Source organism: Pecten maximus, chromosome 17, assembly GCF_902652985.1.
Source record: "Pecten maximus chromosome 17, xPecMax1.1, whole genome shotgun sequence".
Taxonomy (NCBI): domain Eukaryota; kingdom Metazoa; phylum Mollusca; class Bivalvia; order Pectinida; family Pectinidae; genus Pecten; species Pecten maximus.
Window position 1 is genome coordinate 32,993,363 of NC_047031.1, and position 20,467 is coordinate 33,013,829.

Sequence of the window (20,467 nt, forward strand, 5' to 3'; positions counted from 1 at the left end):
CTTGTGATAGAACACTACAGGCGGGATAGCTAATGTACAAGAGCTGATTTCATTAGAAAGAATGTCTTTGCGGACTCGATCATCAACAGTTTCCAATTCTCAGGACTGATATCAAGCGTATCATTATCTCCTCCAAGAAGAAAATTTACAAGTTTTTCATCATCATTTAAAATACTGACACTCTGAATAACCGGAAGTACATTCACTATAGAAGTTTGTAGGATGTCTCTTTCCTCAAAATATACACGGCAGTCTATTAATAAATGTTTAACAATGTCGTCGACATTTTGTTTACACGAGTCACAAATACAGTTTGTTAAAGGTATACTTCCAAGTTTGACGAGGAATCCAAATTCCCGACACATGTTGCTTATATCGAGGCACAAGAACCACAGTCTGTGTGGAGCGATACGTTGGTGAATATTTCTGAATCGCGTCAGTTCTGATCGTCTTGCTACGCGTTCTTTCCATTTAAGCTCAGACGTCTCTAAAATCGCTTTATTTACTGTATATTTCCAGGCGGTTTTTGTAGGGAAACATCCGTATCTTATGAAACTATCCAAGAAGTCTTCAAGACCATATTCGTAGATAGTGGAGATTAATGTCCGAAAAATATCGGTACATTCTGATAATCCGAACATGAGGTATATTCCTATGTTAAAATTAAATAAATGTTTGTGTATTTTTGTTAGTTGAGTCAAGCACAGTCTTCCAAAAAACAATAGTCTATACTTATCGATGTAGTATGAGAGACGACAAATCCCGAGAGTTTCGATGGTACTATCTGAGGGTGAATTTCTATCAAACCCCTGCAGGATTCTGCAGCTATTTCTTTGCGTTACCTCGAGTTTGTCTAAACTCCTCCCCGGCACTTTTCCCCATATTTCACACGCATAAATTCCGGTAGGTACTATGACGCGTTTCCATATAACAGATGACGCTATAGGAGTAATTTCTCCAAACCGGAGACCTACATCTCGAAGAGAGTGAAACGATCTCTGAAGCTTCCGACAAGCTCTGTCAATGGCTTTATTTACCATATTTTTATTTGCGATAATTGTTCCTGCATATACTACACTGTCATTTGACACTATTTTATTTTCCCCCATATAGAATTCATGTTTTCCAGATTGGTTTCTACTATTAAAAGCAACAATAGCACTTTTGTTGGCGTTATATTTTAATTGCCATTTGAAGGCATATATCCTTGACGCGTCTATTAGAGTTTGTAGGCCACTTTTAGTAGATGATATCAGACAAGTGTCGTCCGCAAGAAGAATACCGGGAATATGTCTGTCCATTAGATTTATGCCACAGTTTGCTTCAACTAGGGTATTTAGCAATCCATCAATATACAATTTAAACATACACGCGCTGAGAACTTTTCCTTGGCCGACCCCGCGCGTCACCTGTACATAGTTACTTAGTTCTCCCTTAATTCGGACGCATACTTTTGTATCCATATAAGAGTTGTAGATGACTTTCCAAAGTTGACCGCGTATACCGAGCTCGTACAGCTTATAAAAAAGCCCATTCAGCCATATCCTGTCGAAGGCTTTTTCATTATCTAGAAAAGCTACGTATAGCGATGATTGCCTTTCAGTGAAAAACGATATTATTTCTTTAAGTGTAAATATAGCTGGGATTGAACCCATGTCTTTCCTAAAACCAAACTGTAAAGCGTGTGGAAAATCTACATTCTCTTGTGTAATCCAATTCTCCATCCTTTCTAATAATATTTTTTCAAATAATTTTCCTATGGAAGAAGTCAGTGTAATCCCGCGAAAACTTGCTGGATCCGAAGGGTTTTTATCTTTACCTTTGAACATTGGTATCACTATCCCTTCCTTAAATGTGTGTGGCACATGTGTTGTCGATATAATACGATTGAAAATGATGCACAACGATTTGACCAAAGTGTTCCCGCCATATTTCAAATGTTCATTGCATATTTCATCAATTCCTGGTGATTTCCCAGTTTTTAACTTTCTTATTTGAGATTGGAGCTCCTTTTCAGATATTTCTCCTTCGAGGGCGTTTTCCGAACGGGAGGAAGATGACATATGTATAAGTTTTTGAACAGATTCATCAACCTCAACTTTAAATTGTGTGTCAAATAGATCCTTTTCATCTGGAGATAATAAATCACCATAGTACTGAGCCCATAGGTCACATTTGGATTTATCATCTGTAGCCACAGTACCTTTGTAGATAAGAGGTTTATGGATTTCGGCAGATTTAAGCAACTCGTTCTTTTTGTCAGTTTTCCATTTCTTTTTCGCATAACGATTTTGTTTCCTAAACTCTCGTTTCGTATCTTTATATATGCGATACGACATCATGTCGGATTCCGCCCTCGGTTTCCCATTTGCTATCCAAGAGCGCCTGGCTTGTCTCATATCAAAATGGTAAAGGTTCAGTTCATGTCTTTTCCAGTATGGATTTAAATATGTTTTAAACGTTCCACTTGGGATATTGTCTTCAGATGCCGTCTTCATAACATTTATCACATTTTCAAGAAGTTTTTCTAGCGATGACGGACTACATTTAGGTGAAGGGCCCTCTAAATGTAAGTTTTTTAACGATTCTTCAAGTTGACTTGAATACAAACTAAGTTCAAAGTAGGATGCTTTATTCCACTTGGGAAATCCACGTATATTCTTTTTTTTATTTTTGGGAAATGCAGATTCGTCTATCGATGCAAGTATCGGGAGATGGTCAGAAATTTCATATGAACATGCACTGTCTATTTTGCACGATGTAATTAATCTTTCTAGATATGCCGGCACAGCGATAAAATCTATCAACGTCTTTGATGAACGACACTTGTTTGACCATGTATATGTTGGACCAGTCCGTATCGGAAGACTCGCGACATTGACCAGGTTTCTTTCAGCCAAGTGTTCTAATAAAATTCCTGATCTATAGCTGTTAGATGAAGTGTCTGCATTGAGATCGCCGCACACGAACGTTGTCCCTTGCTCGCAACATTGATCATATAGAGCAAATAACTCATATACACTATTACAATACTGCTTATCTGTTTTGTTGCTGGAAGGCAGCAGCGCACCGATCACAAATATCCGTTCTATGTTTTGGTTACTTAAGCAAACCGCTGTAATGTTATCAATGTTATCAGTGTCTAGTTGACGTATTGTACTGAACATTGACTTTCGCGACAAGATCGCTACACCTCCAGACCCCCGTAGTGATACATTATTCTGGTTTATAGTTCCAGTGGCATGAAATGTTTCATCGATGTTTTCCAAGAACCCAAAAGTTGTCTTGTTTAGCCAATGTTCACATACGACGCATATATCTGTGTTGTTTAAATGTTTCGTTAAAAATGATGTCCCATACATCACACCTCTTGCATTCCATGTACAAAAATTAATCATGATCGGAAGCAGTGTAAGTATGATGACAAATTTAAACGTTGGTTTTGCATCAAGAATCATTGGAGAAGACTCCTGTGTTCATTTACTCCACGGGAGATCCATTCGCGACAAGTTACTCCGTCTGGCCAAAAGTTTGGGTCTAGTACCATCGATATGTTCCTCGCAGCAACATTCACTTTAACAGTAAATGATGGTATACGGAACCTTGTTTCCTCTTTCATTCTGAGTAATTTCACAAATGTGACAACTACGCCATTTTCACTGCAATGTGTAACCTGTAATTAGTTCACATTGTTCTCGTTCAGGAAATAAGATGATAGAGCCTGGGGTACAATTTGCCTCAGGGCGGTTGGACACAGCAACCTATGTACCATTTACCTGTAAAACTGACCTGTTGGAACTGCGTCGTTTTCTATTCCCATTCAGTCAATATCTATCATAATATGTGTCACTCATACATTTTGAATTGAAATGACCTGCCAAACATTTTATGTAACAGATACAGGTCATGAATGTACAATGGTTGTTCAAGTTAAATGTTCAAACTTAAAAAAAATACATAAGGCCAGCTGCAGTTGGTGTATGGAATGTTTGATAAGAATTTACCTAACTCAAACATGAAAATTAGATTAATCTATGTTCATTTACATATTGACTTCTTATACTCTATACAGTTGTACATACTTCCATTATAATATCAAAGACATAAAGTAATAGTACCAGTTTGAAATAAAATATCTTTTTTTTTTCAAATATTTTTGTATAATAATGACTTATAACTGTTGTAATAATACTGTAATAGGAATGGACAGTCATATCATTTCAAAAGTGTCAGATATAGAAAGTCACAAGTCTGTACCTATATTCTATATGACCTTGGTATAAGTCAGCCTGAGTTTCCTCTAGCCCTGACACCATACCAGACATGATGTCGGGCCAGAGGAAACTGGGGCTAGGTAAAGTTAAGGTGTGATGACCAGTTTCCATCTAACAATTAAGGGGGTCTTTATCTAGTTAGATGACCGTGACCGTGTGTACACCTGTCCAGATCTTCACACCTAACGAGGTATACTTGGAGGAAGGGGTCATTATTGGGGTCAGTGTAAGTCTGTCTTTTCTCCACACCCCTGTAATCACGCTTGATATACAGGTAAAGTCTGGAAGAAGTTTGGGGGGGGGGGGGGGGGGGGGGGGGGGAGAGAGAGATTGTATCTTATATAACAATATAAACTGTTAAAAGAACTCCATGTATGACCAGGATTTAATAAAAAAAAAGTTGGTTTACCAAATGGAATTTTTTTAAGTGATGTTAAACTGTAAATCAATATTCGACATTTGATCCGGAAAATGCAATCAAGGTGATAAAAAAGCAACAACCTTCTTTTGTATTGTATGTTAAGATAAATATAAACTGTTGGAGGTAAGGTATTTGAAATATTAAAAACAGTAGTACTAGTACTTTGAATACAAGAAAGTTCCAGTACACATTCAGACTCTACATTTTGAGAGACCACAAACAACTTGGGGGGAGATTGTATCTTATATAACTGTTAAAAGAACTCCATGTATGACCAGGATTTCATGAGGCAGGTATAACAAAAAAAAAAAAAAGGTTTACCAAATAGAAATGTAAGTCGGTCTGATGTTAAACTGTAAATCAAAATTAGACACTGGATCCGGAATATGCTATCAAGGTGATAAAAAAACAGCTCTCTTTTGTATTGTATGTTAAGATAAATATAAACTGTTGGAAATAAAGAATTTGAAATATTAAAACCAGTAGTACTTCGAGTACATGATGTTTTCAGTACACAATCAAACTCTACATTTTGAGAGACCACAAACAACTTGCCAAATACATTTTTGTTTATTACCAATTTCTATTCATTTACGTGGCTTGTTAAAACTCTTCAAATCAAAGGAATGCTATCATACATTTTTCAACGAAGTCTATTAATTTTATATAGGGTTTACTAATAGAAAAAAATCAATTATATTATATGCTGTTAGTTAACCAACTAAAAATGAACCAACAAAATGATAAGATGATATACATGTATACAAAGATAAAACAGTAACACATATCTTATTGTTACATGTTTAAGGAGTCTAAATGTATAAGAGTATACATCTATCTATAAACATTATGTATACAGGTTACAGGTACATGTAATACATGTGGAACCAGGTAGGATTGGAGCCTGATAGGACCCCAGGTAAACTTGGAGTGCACTCGGAGTGCACTCCAAGTTTACCTGGAGTCCAAACCGAGTGCACTCCAAGTCCAAACGGAGTGCACTCGGAGTGCACTTTGTGTAACCTTTAGTCTACACTCAACTGTATATCAGCTTGGATGAGAGAAATACGACCATTATTTACACTGTTTATACTATCTAAGCGATGTCGAATCTAACGAGGCGGTACATGAGAGTATGTTTTGATTATACACGTGTATGTGTGTTGAACTTTTGTTAGTCCGGACACGTGTATGTGTGTAGTTAAAAACGGTGTATGTACCAACATGTGTATTACCATCAATAAGTTATATGATTATGTTTATTGGTTTGTAAAGGGCGGTCTAGAGGCATAGGCACTTCTGACCGGGCCAATAAGTGTGATTGATATAATTATCACTTGTTTCGCAATTAAAATAACTTTAACATTATTTGTATTCATAAGAACTTCATTAGTCCGGACACGTGTATGTTTATAGATCAGAACTTTGTAACATCACGTTCTGACACGTGTATGTGTGTACATCAGAACTTTGTAACATTACGTTCTGACACGTGTATGTGTGTACATCAGAACTTTGTAACATTACGTTCTGACACGTGTATGTGTGTACATCAGAACTTTGTAACATTACGTTCTGACACGTGTATGTGTGAAGATCAGAACTGTGTAACATGTAGGTCTGACACGTGTATGTGTGTACATCAGAACTGTGTAACATGTAGGTCTGACACGTGTATGTGTGAAGATCAGAACTGTGTAACATGTAGGTCTGACACGTGTATTTATGAACTTTGCAGGCACTCGTTGACTCAAGATCAAATAAAATATCTTTTGTTATTAACTTATTTTTGTTTTATGATTATTTAAAGCAAATTGAGAAACTCGCAAAATACGTATTGTTTTAAGTATTATCTGTAGCAGTTAAACGTATTCCTGTGTTGTATATAGCCTCCTGGCGTCTACTGAGTTACAGATATATTGTGAAGTGCTGTCTCCTTTGTGCTACGTTGTCTATAGCGAAACCGAAACTAAATACGGATTTCTTGAAGGTGTTTATAAATAGAACTCCGGTAATAAATGGTGATAGGTTTTAGTGAAACGAAAGTGAAAGCGGCCGTTATGGTAATCCCCAACATCACGAGATGTAGTGTCCATATTAATGTCTCGACGACGGGAAAGGATACAGCATAATTTCCTCTGTCGTAAGTGTGTGAACGGATACAGCACCATTTCCTCTGTGGTAAGTGTGTGAACGGATACAGCATAGTTTCCTCTGTGGTAAGTGTGTGAACGGATACAGCACCATTTCCTCTGTGGTAAGTGTGTGAACGGATACAGCATTGTTTCCTCTGTGGTAAGTGTCTGAACGGATACAGCATCATTTCCTCTGTGGTAAGTGTGTGAACAGATACAGCATCATTTCCTCTGTGGTAAGTGTGTGAACAGATACAGCACCATTTCCTCTGTGGTAAGTGTCTGAACGGATACAGCATCATTTCCTCTGTGGTAACCGGTGAACGGATACGGCACCATTTCCTCTGTGGTAAGTGTGTGAACGGATACAGCATCATTTCCTCTGTGGTAAGTGTGTGAACAGATACAGCACCATTTCCTCTGTGGTAAGTGTCTGAACGGATACAGCATCATTTCCTCTGTGGTAACCGGTGAACGGATACGGCACCATTTCCTCTGTGGTAAGTGTGTGAACGGATACAGCATCATTTCCTCTGTGGTAAGTGTGTGAACAGATACAGCACCATTTCCTTTGTGGTAAGTGTCTGAACGGATACAGCACCATTTCCTCCGTGGTAAGTGTGTGAACGGATACAGCACCATTTCCTTTGTGGTAAGTGTGAACGGATACAGCACCATTTCCTTTGTGGTAAGTGTCTGAACGGATACAGCACCATTTCCTTTGTGGTAAGAGTCTGAACGGATACAGCATCATTTCCTCTGTGGTAAGTGTGTGAACGGATACAGCACCATTTCCTCTGTGGTAAGTGTCTGAACGAATACAGCATCATTTCCTCTGTGGTAAGTGTGTGAACGGATACAGCATCATTTCCTCTGTGGTAAGTGTCTAAACGGATACAGCATCATTTCCTCTGTGGAAAGTGTGTGAACGGATACAGCACCATTTCCTCTGTGGTAAGTGTGTGAACGGATACAGCACCATTTCCTCTGTGGTAAATGTCTGAACGGATACAGCATCATTTCCTCTGTCGTAAGTGTGTGAACGGATACAGCACCATTTCCTCTGTGGTAAGTGTGTGAACGGATACAGCACCATTTCCTCTGTGGTAAGTGTGTGAACGGATACAGCACCATTTCCTCTGTGGTAAGTGTCTGAACGGATACAGCATCATTTCCTCTGTGGTAAGTGTCTGAACGGATACAGCATAGTTTCCTCTGTGGTAAGTGTCTGAACGGATACAGCACCATTTCCTTTGTGGTAAGTGTCTGAACGGATACAGCATCATTTCCTCTGTGGTAAGTGTCTGAACGGATACAGCACCATTTCCTTTGTGATAAGTGTCTGAACGGATACAGCATCATTTCCTCTGTGGTAAATGTCTGAACGGATACAGCATCATTTCCTCTGTGGTAAGTGTCTGAACGGATACAGCACCATTTCCTTTGTGGTAAGTGTCTGAACGGATACAGCATCATTTCCTCTGTGGTAAATGTCTGAACGGATACAGCACCATTTCCTCTGTGGTAAGTGTGTGAACGGATACAGCACCATTTCCTCTGTGGTAAGTGTCTGAACACTTTGAAATGAAATCCGTTTTAAACAGATATAACCATTGTTATCAGTATTCGTCAGTCATCCCAGATTTGCTTGAATATGCACTAATGTGTTGTAGGAATGGGTTATCAATCTTGAGTACTAATTTTTGTTTGGATCAGACTTAAACAACTTACAGGGGTACCACAGATATAAACAATAGGTCAATTTTCTTATGATTTTGAGTTATAAATCAAGAGGTAGAAGGTTACTATATGTACTTTCTAAAAACTATATAAATATTTACATTTAAATGATAATACAAGTGTAAGTAATGGCACCTATCAATACTCTCATATCAGTTTAAAGAAATGCAAGAGTCAAACTGGAATGTTAGTGAGGAGTGTAGGTGGATTTCGTCCCATCTATAGTGACAGTCACTGACATGTGAACGTATGTTACTGGTATATAAAGGTATGTTACTGGTATATAAAGGTATGTTACTGGTATATAAAGGTATGTTACTGGTGTATAAAGGTATGTTACTGGTATATAAAGGTATGTTACTGGTATATAAAGGTATGTTACTGGTATATAAAGGTATGTTACTGATGTATAAAGGTATGTTACTGGTATATAAAGGTATGTTACTGGTATATAAAGGTATGTTACTGGTGTATAAAGGTATGTTACTGGTGTATAAAGGTATGTTACTGGTATATAAAGGTATGTTACTGGTATATAAAGGTATGTTACTGGTATATAAAGGTATGTTACTGGTATATAAAGGTATGTTACTGGTATATAAAGGTATGTTACTGGTATATAAAGGTATGTTTACTGGTATATAAAGGTATGTTACTGGTGTATACAGGTATGTTACTGGTATATAAAGGTATGTTACTGGTATATAAAGGTATGTTACTGGTATATATAGGTATGTTACTGGTATATAAAGGTATGTTACTGGTGTATACAGGTATGTTACTGGTATATAAAGGTATGTTACTGGTATATAAAGGTATGTTACTGGTATATAAAGGTATGTTACTGGTATATAAAGGTATGTTACTGATATATAAAGGTATGTTACTGGTATACAAAGGTACGTTACGGGTATATAAAGGTATGTTACTGGTGTATAAAGGTATGTTACTGGTGTATAAAGGTATGTTACTGGTATATAAAGGTATGTTACTGGTATATAAAGGTATGTTACTGGTATATAAAGGTATGTTACTGGTATATAAAGGTATGTTACTGGTATATAAAGGTATGTTACTGGTATATAAAGGTGTGTTACTGGTATATAAAGGTAAATTACTGGTGTATAAAGGTATGTTACTGGTATATAAAGGTATGTTACTGGTGTATAAAGGTATGTTACTGGTATATAAAGGTATGTTACTGGTATATAAAGGTATGTTACTGGTGTATAAAGGTATGTTACTGGTATATAAAGGTATGTTACTGGTATATAAAGGTACATTACTGGTATATAAAGGTAAATTACTGGTGTATAAAGGTATGTTACTGGTATATAAAGGTATGTTACTGGTGTATAAAGGTATGTTACTGGTATATAAAGGTATGTTACTGGTATATAAAGGTATGTTACTGGTGTATAAAGGTATGTTACTGGTGTATAAAGGTATGTTACTGGTATATATAGGTATGTTACTGGTGTATAAAGGTATGTTACTGGTATATATAGGTATGTTACTGGTGTATAAAGGTATGTTACTGGTATATAAAGGTATGTTACTGGTGTATAAAGGTATGTTACTGGTACATAAAGGTATGTTACTGGTATATAAAGGTATGTTACTGGTATATAAAGGTATGTTACTGGTATATAAAGGTATGTTACTGGTATATATAGGTATGTTACTGGTGTATAAAGGTATGTTACTGGTATATAAAGGTATGTTACTGGTATATAAAGGTATGTTACTGGTATATAAAGGTATGTTACTGGTATATAAAGGTATGTTACTGGTGTATAAAGGTATGTTACTGGTATATAAAGGTATGTTACTGGTATATAAAGGTATGTTACTGGTATATAAAGGTATGTTACTGGTATATAAAGGTATGTTACTGGTATATAAAGGTATGTTACTGGTATATAAAGGTATGTTACTGGTATATAAAGGTATGTTACTGGTATATAAAGGTATGTTACTGGTATATAAAGGTATGTTACTGGTATATAAAGGTATGTTACTGGTATATAAAGGTATGTTACTGGTATATAAAGGTATGTTACTGGTATATAAAGGTATGTTACTGGGTATATAAAGGTATGTTACTGGTATATAAAGGTATGTTACTGGTATATAAAGGTATGTTACTGGTATATAAAGGTATGTTACTGGTATATAAAGGTATGTTACTGGTATATAAAGGTATGTTACTGGTAAATAGAGGTATGTTACTGACATGTGAAGGTATGTTACCAATATATGAAGGTTTACTGCTTATGTGGGAAGGTATGTTACTGATTTTTAAGTCAAATATAAGCTGTACCCGTTCAAGGTGTCGTTTTGTATGTATTTTAGGTTGAGTATTGTGAAACGATAGTGAAAGTAGGAGTCCATTAGCAATTCGATATTTTGATATTTTTTTTTTCTTTTTAAATATGCATTGACGAGTTAAATTGGTAAACCAGCCAAGAAGTGTGATGTTAAATTAAATTCCAGTCTAGTATTCATTAATCATACTATCACGACATTTATTTTGCTTGAAAGCATATGTTAAGTATTCATACATAAAATGGTCTGTATAAACGATTTTTTTATCAAATAGTCTTCTCTTTTGTCAGTACTAAATATATTATAAAAAGCATAGAAATTCAAACTTTTGTATTGAACCTGATAACCGCATTTAAAGACAGTTATCTTAAGCATAATGCCCTGTATGAGAAGCCGAAACAGCGGACACCTAGCCTGTATGCCTTCCTAACAATAAACGATCATGTTAACACTAGTGTAGGTAAAACATGTACATTAGTCTCTTCATTCACAGGTATGATCACTGTTTGGAATAGAGAATTACTCGGGAAAAATACTTCGAATGCTGTACATTTTAAAGCGTTTTAATACTAAACGTTACCTTAAAGGTTCAAAAGACTGATCTCCAGAACGTAGTCGGCTTCAATCTATAATAGTAAATAAACTGTAACATGGGAAATACACAGACAGATAGGGGAGCAACAGGCAGAGATGACGCATCCCCACCTATCAGCAGTACTTTCGGCAGATCATCGACAATTCGTAAATCTCAGACAACAAGCTCGACATTGTCTTCTCGCTTGAGAAAACCGGGCTCTCCAGGCTATGAAATAGCAACCGATACAAAATCACAATGCAATCGTCTGCGGGAAACCAATGACAATCCCATGACAACATCTTCACCCAAGGAGAAAGAACCTGATGAAAGAACATCACAAAACACTGAGGTATTAAGTCAAAGGGATTTAAATGAAAGTTTCCAGATAAAGGAATATCAGGTAAAACGGCAAACTACGGATCAACATCGGGAAAAGATTACGGATCAACACAAGGAAAAGATTACGGATCAACACAAGGAAAAGATAACGGATCAACACAAGGAACAAATTACGGATCGACATAGGGAAAAGATTACGGATCAATACAAGGAAAAGATTACGGATCAACATTGGGAAAATACTACGGATCAACATAGGAAAAAGATTACGGATCAATATTGGGAAAATACTACGGATCAACAAAGGGAAAATATTACGGATCAACATAGGGAAATTATTACGGATCAACATAGGGAAAAGACTACGGATCAATACAAGGAAAATACTACGGATCAACATAGGGAAAATATTACGGATCAACATTGGGAAAAGAATACGGATCAACATAGGGAAAATATTGCGGATCAACATTGGGAAAATATTACGGATCAACAAAGGGAAAATATTACGGATCAACATTGGGAAAATATTACGGATCAACATTGGGAAAATATAACGGATCAATATTGGGAAAAAATGTCGGATCAACATTGGGAAAATATTACGGATCAACATAGGGAAATTATTACGGACCAATACAAGGAAAAGATTACGGATCAACATTGGGAAAAGACTACGGATCAACAAAGGGAAAATATTACGGATCAACATTGGGAAAATATAACGGATCAACATAGGGAAAATATTACGGATCAACATTGGGAAAATATTACGGATCGACAAAGGGAAAATATTACGGATCAACATAAGGAAAAGACTACGGATCAACAGAGGGAAAAGAATACGGATCAACATAGTGAAAATATTACGGATCAACACAGGGAAAAGATTACGGATCAATACAAGGAAAAAATTACGGATCAGTACAAGGAACAGATTACGGATCAATACATGGAAAAGATTACGGATCAACACAAGGAAGCTGAGGAAGACGGTTTATCTTCAGACGATGGAAAACCGTATCCACTTAGTATGCAGGACAAAATTAAAATTTCGCGAATTCAAATCACGAAAAATGAGAACAAACATAATGAGAATACACAATCTGTTAGTCTGGAGTTAAGTCAGGGAAGTTTTCACGAAAGACGCGTGATAATGGAGACTACAGCTCAACAAGAGAAAGTAGGGGAAGACGCTTCCTCACCGGGCCTTGATAGAGGACCACACCCATTTAGTACGCAGGAAAATATTGAAAATTTGCAAATTCAAATCTCAAACAAGGAGGACTACCAGGATGAAGTTGCACTCAAAAGCATTCAAATGTTAAGTCCTACAAGTGTCCTTGACCAGGAAAAGATGACGAACAATGCCGAAAATGAAAAGGAATCAGTTCGGGAAAGGTGTCGACAGACAACTACCCTTCGTAGATCCAAGTCAGTTCGAGAACCACGGTCTACATTGTATTCCTGTCAATCTCCTTTGAAGGAATCAATTGGTTTCCGTCCACGATCAGACATGACTTGCGATATACGTCTGTATGACAATAATTCAGACGATAAAATAATGGTAAATTCATGTTCAGCCCAAGTAGCGAACAGACGTTTTTACCCTGGTATTTCAGAAGGTACACCAGAAAAAATAGTCAAACCAACGACATCACCACATCCGCAGAGACGATGTGACAACAGTACTGGCGACACTGACCAATTGGACGTATGCCCCATACAAGAAGAGAAATGGGAGATTTGTTTACAACACCCAAAGTCATCTGATACAGATAATGATGTTGTACCCAATAAATATTCAGAAAGGACATATTTAAAGCTCTCTGAACCACAGAAGCAAACATACATATCCGAGGAAGCTACTCCTCCGTCTTCACTACCGGCACTCCCCAAACAAACTGAACTTGTTGACCATTTCGTCAGCTATTCATATTCTGACCAACCAGCAATAGAGACAGGACCTACATTTAGTACGCAGGAAAATATTGAAAATTCGCAAATTCAAATCTCAAACAAGGAGGACGACCAGGATGAAGTTGCACTAAAAAGCATTCAAATGTTAAGTCCTCCAAGTGTCCTTGACCAGGAAAAGATGACGAACAATGCCGAAAATGAAAAGGAATCAGTTTGGGAAAGGTGTCGACAGACAACTACCCTTCGTAGATCCAAGTCAGTTCGAGAACCGCGGTCTACATTGTATTCCTGGCAATCTCCTTTAAAAGAATCACTTGGTTTCCGTCCACGATCAGACATGACTTGCGATATACGTCTGTATGACAATAATTCAGACGATAAAAGAAAGGTAAATTCATGTTCAGCCCAAGTAGCGAACAGACGTTTTTACCCTGGTATTTCAGAAGGTACACCAGAAAAAATAGTCAAACCAACGACATCACCACATCCGCAGAGACGATGTGACAACAGTACTGCCGACACTGACCAATTGGACGTATGCCCCATACAAAAAGAGAAAAAGGAGATTTGTTTACAGCAACCAAAGTCATCTGACACAGATAATGATGTTGTACCCAATAAATATTCAGAAAGGACATATTTAAAGCTCTCTGAACCACGGAAACAAACATACATATCAGAGGGAGCTACTCCTCCGTCTTCACTACAGGCACTCCCCAAACAAACTGAACTTGTTGACCATTTCGTCAGCTATTCATACTCTGACCAACCAGATGTAGAGACAGGACCTACACATGTATGCACGCGTAGACATGATCGTAAGGAGAACAAACCAACCTTTCAGTCACTCATAACATCTAGACAGTCCATTCCCGTGGACAAACCTGTTGTAGAGGAGATATTACCACGTACATACACATCATCGAGTAGGCTAACACAGAATAGATCTGAGAAGTTGATCTTATCTGAACGAGAAATGATCGCCTCATCTAGAAGGTACAAGACCGTTGGCCAACCAGTTAATGAGAAAACATCGCCACGTAAATATGTATCAGCGCGAGCACTAGGTCAAATGAAAAGTGAACCTGCGAAAAGGAACCCAAGTGACATAGAATCAACCGCCAAATCTAGAGGGTACCTTGCCATTGGTCAAAGTCTTGTGGAGGAAGCATCGCCACGTGCGTATGAATCATCGCGTAGATCTTTCCTTACACAGAATGAACGACCGAGGATTACTACGTCTGACTTAGAATCAAGTACAACATCTTGTGAGCCACTTGCTGTTAAACGAACGCCTGCAACGAAAGGATTGCAGAGATCTATGACAATGCAGGACAAGTCAAGGACATCTGTATCTAAAATGTTTAACCCCTACATGCCTCAACTTTCGGAGAGTCGTGATACACAAACATTCAGCAATATGTCGATGAAAAGCACAGGATCCATGCCTCGAAATAATTATAAGAAAGCTACAAGACGAATTTGTTCGGATTCAGATTCCCAGGTCACTAGTCGAAGGTATCGGACCACTGACGTAAAAGCTTTGTCATATCAGGTAAATATTGATAGCTGGCAGAATTTCTGCTATAAGATCAAAGTAATAACATCTCAAATTAAAAAAAAAAATCCTTTGTTTGATATAAGATCGTGGAGTAATGAACTGTTTTTAATTTTAATTACTTAATTAATGTCGTGTCGAATTGATGGTGTAACAGGCCAGATGTGTCACACATTGGGTGAAAACTTAACAATATACATGTATATACAAGATAAGTAGTAAGTATCCCCTTTGGATACAAATTTAACAAGTAATGCAGTATATGCCGAATAGAACTGCGTCCCACATCTGAATTCGAAAAAAAAACAATTTAACTTTAGTTTGTTGTGTACAATACATCGTCGTACAACAATTTATGTATATTTTTGCCACTGCAGTATGTCATAGGTTTTTAAACATCATCTTAATAAAGTCACGCGTCATATTACTGAAATTTGATTGGTATAATAGGTGTAGATAAGCAATAACGTTATACTTACTTTATTAATGAAGCGGGAACCGACCCAGGCGACGATGATGCTTGTTCCAAAAAACAGTATTGGGGTTTGGAAGTTCGGAGAGGACAACTTCTTTACTACCGTTCCGAAGGTAAGATTTAATTCCTTTCACGATTTGTTTAAAATACATTCCATTTTATGTGTTAAAATTATATAATATAAACATAAATTCAAGTTAATACGTACAATACAATTCACAATACACTATCCCTGTGAAAATTCATTTTTTATTGTCGAACTATTTTCTCTTAGAAATTATTACGTTGCTACATCAGCCAGTCAAATACGACGTTAAAAACTGTGACGTCATTGTTTACGTTATTGGCTGATGACATACATGTTGAAGCCAATGGGAATGCTAGTTACAAGCAAGATTAAATTCTTTATATTGATTAACAGTCACTTCAGATTTGGAAGTCACGTGTAACCACCTGACAGAATATATATATATATATGTTCCTCTGTTAAGGACAATACGTGTCAGGTGAGCGTTTACAATATAATTTAGATGTTTACCTACAATGCAGCTGGGGAAATGCTATAGGTTGTGTGTGTAGTCTCCGTCTCTCACTCTTCACTTCCCCTATAACACAAGGTATTATATGTCTTAGTGTTGCGATTTAACTGTCAATCCTTGGACATTAGCTCATACTGTCAGCCTGCATCAATTTACATGTAAATACCGCATTCTTCAGGCATGGTCTGTTTCCGACTGCATTGCGCATGTAAGAAACAAAATAGGAAGATTCGGATACGGTGACCTTGACCTTTGGATCAAGAATCGTTGCATCATGCTAGACAAAGGGAAGTCCCTCTCAGATTACCCTGGGTTAAAATCACTTTACGTCATCCGGAGACCGTCCTCCAGAGACCCACATCCGTTCCACCAGACATCAAGGCCTGACGACACAGACCCGTTTTCAGACGACACGTGTGTAGCGATGCCATGTGGCCATGCTGTCTGTAAGTTATTACGTCACTTCCGTATCACATACCTTTACATTGTAACAGGTCTGTTTTACCGTGTCAGAAGTACCGTATGACCTGAAAGAGTATTATTATCAGAAATAGATGACGTCACACTGATGCTCTAAGTATGGAATCATATCGTGAATAAGCGGATTTTTTTAATGAAATGGAGATTTGACTCATTTTGTAATTCTAAGCTTGGAACATATCAGAGCACTCTACTTGTTTGATTAATTCAAATTGTTATGATTTCGTAAAATCATTTTTGATCCTTATTGACTCTTTGATATATTCAACGGTACTGGCAAAGTGAAACTAGGGAAGGGTAAATATGGTGGTTCAGAATAAAAATAGAGGAAATAAATCTGGTAGGTCAGAATAAAAATAGGGGAAATAAATCTGGTAGTTCAGAATAAAAATAGGGGAAGTAACTCTGGTATTTGTTACGGTACTATAAATAACATTGAGACTGTCAGTTTATCTTGATTTATCGCTGATGACCACTAAGACACCAGCGGTGATTGATAACCAGAAATAAATGTCATGCTATAAATCACATTTTTTTAAATTACATTTCAGCTCCAGAAAACCTATATCTATACGCATGGAAAAAAATACAAAATGGCGGGATCGAAGTCACGTGTCCAGCTATACCGGATATAAACAAGCCAGGTGAACAATGCTCAAAAACATGGGAGTTTAAGTCTATAAGTAAACTAGCATGTCTCTCTAATGACGAAAATAACCTGTTTTGTAGCAAATTATTTTCAAATGTTTTAGAAAAAGAGGCCAATATTTATCTCTGTCCAGTTTGCAATGAGGCCATTTTCAGCAGTTGTAAAACGGCGTTCAAATGCTTCAACTGCGAAAAAAGTGGAGCCTCGTTTTCGTTCTGTGTCAGATGCAACCGAACCACTATTGGTGAAAACTGCTACAATCCTGAATGTCAAGAAAGTTTACCAAAAATAAGAGCATTGTTAAAGAACTGCGGAACGAGAACTCTGGTAGATGTGCCGAACTGCCCTTCCGTTCGCGCATGCCCAGTGTGTCACTGTATCATTGAATACGATGAGGGGGAAAGTTGTAAACACATGACTTGTCCACGGAACTCTTGCCAGACGAAATTCTGTTTCATTTGTCTGAAGGTGAAGACGGACAAGTATTACTGGCCGTGTGGGGGCGCTTATCAGGCTTGTAACCCTAGTCCGAGACAGATTATCTAGGATTTGACAACACGAGAATGCGTCATTTTGTGTTAGAACATCAATTAAACTTAGAACATTTTACTTTTTCCATATCAACTATACGAATATGAAGGAGATTCAGACTAGGACATTAACCCTTTATCGGTCTTTATAAGATATTTTAGCTAAGGATAGAAATCTGACGAGTACTGCTACTTGTCAGATCATTTAGTCGATGTTGTAACAAACCACGCTAGAAATAGACAAAAGGTTTTGATTAAACTTCCAAGTAAGTATGTGTGTATATTAGAGCTTTGTTAGTTCGGACACGTGTACAAGAACTTAGTTAGCCTGGACACGTGTATTTGTATAGATAAGAACTTTCTTAATTCGGATACGAGTATTTTTGAAGGTAATGATAATGACTTTGTTAGTTCGGACACATGCATTCTGTACAAATAAGTATTAGCTCTGATAGGTGTGTATGTGTACACAATAATTCGGACATTTATAGAACGTGTGTATGTACTGTATATATATATATCGACTTGAATGGGAATCAGTATTTAATATTGTAATGTTTATCACGGAGGTTTTATGGAAGTCTGCGTGTGAATTCGGAAAGCATGAAAGCAAAGTGACTCAATATCACTTCAAATCCGACCACGAAATCTAACTCCGGTCGCCATAGCAAATGAGTGTATAGCCACTGTATCATCCGACCACCCAGAAACTTTCTGTATATACATATGTATATGTTGTGTGTTAGTTCTACAGTGAAGCTTCGTATAAACATGTTTGCCAAACTATAACAAAAAAGTTAGACGATTTTAGAATAATATGGAATATTTTGAATCGTTATGAAAATTAATAATGTGCAACGCTGTCCTGATGGAGAGATTCAGGGTGTTATCATAATTAATATAATTATAACATTCAACTGTTATTGTATTCTCACTCTACTAGTTTGGTTGTTTTTTTTTTACATTTTTCTTTTCAAATTGTATTACTTTATTATATAAAGCATTAAAATATAATGATATCGATGACTTGGGTTATGTGTTTACTATGTGATGTTTGCAAGTTCAAATATAAATTGACCATCATCACATTTTATCATTATTTATTATAATATCACCTGTATACATTTTTGTATCACTCGACAAACAATTTATCTGTGTTATCCATTGCCATGAGAGTATTTTAAAGTCATTCAGAATGATGATAATTTGCTGAGGGACTACCCAGGTATGTCTAATCGCCACTCTCCGGGCTGACACACCTCAGAATATGGAAGTCTTCCTTGACACTCCAGGAAGATTATTTATGATCCATTACAAAACAAGAAAAGCGCCTTCGCTCTCTGCGGTGTAATATCTTCAAACGAATTTGGCTCAATTAGCACCGCAGAGGAAATATATAACATATATAGTATACAGGTGGTGTTCATTTCATAACACATACAGTATACAGGTGGTGCTCATTTTATAACACATACATGTACAGGTGGTGCTCATTTTATAACACACAGTATACAGGTGGTGTTCATTTTATAACACATACAGTATACAGGTGGAGCTTATTTTATAACACATACAGTATACAGGTGGAGCTTATTTTATAACACATACAGTATACAGGTGGTGTTCATTTTATAACACAAACAGTATACAGGTGGTGCTCATTTTATAACACACACAGTATACAGGTGGTGTTAATTTTATAACACATACAGTATACAGGTGGTGTTCATTTTATAACACATACAGTATACAGGTGGTGTTCATTTTATAACACATACAGTATACATGTGGTGTTCATTTTATAACACATACAGTATACAGGTGGTGTTCATTTTATAACACATACAGTATACAGGTGGTGCTCATTTATAACACAGTATACAGGTGGTGTTCATTTTATAACACATACAGTATACATGTGGTGCTTATTTTATAACACATACAGTATACACACAGGTGGTGTTCATTTTATAACACATACAGTATACAGGTGGTGCTCATTTTATAACACATACAGTATACAGGTGGTGCTCATTTTATAACACAGTATACAGGTGGTGCTCATTTTATAACACATACAGTATACAAGTGGTGCTCATGTTAACTAACACATACAGTATACAGGTGGTGCTCATTTTATAACATATACAGTATACAGGTGGTGCTCATTTTATAACACATACAGTATACAGGTGGTGCTCATTTTATAACACACACAGTATACAGGTGGTGCTCATGTTAACTAACACATACAGTATACAGGTGGTGTTCATTTTATAACACATACAGTATACAGGTGGTGCTCATTTTATAACACATACAGTATACAGGTGGTGCTCATTTTATAACACAGTATACAGGTGGTGCTCATTTTATAACACACACAGTATACAGGTGGTGCTCATGTTAACTAACACATACAGTATACAGGTGGTGCTCATTTTATAACACACACAGTATACAGGTGGTGCTCATTTTAACTAACACATACAGTATACAGGT

General features: G+C 36.8%; 1 protein-coding gene across 1 annotated transcript; it reads left to right on the plus strand.

Annotated features, from left to right (window-relative positions):
- Positions 1 to 11,403: 11,403 nt before the first annotated feature.
- Positions 11,404 to 18,988, plus strand: LOC117315633. The gene is made up of 4 exons (XM_033869915.1): positions 11,404 to 15,289; positions 15,785 to 15,880; positions 16,485 to 16,752; positions 17,338 to 18,988. The coding sequence occupies exons 1-4, from the start codon at positions 11,549 to 11,551 to the stop codon at positions 17,979 to 17,981; spliced, it is 4,749 nt and encodes a 1,582-aa protein (XP_033725806.1). The 5' UTR covers positions 11,404 to 11,548; the 3' UTR covers positions 17,982 to 18,988.
- The last annotated feature ends 1,479 nt before the right edge of the window (positions 18,989 to 20,467 follow it).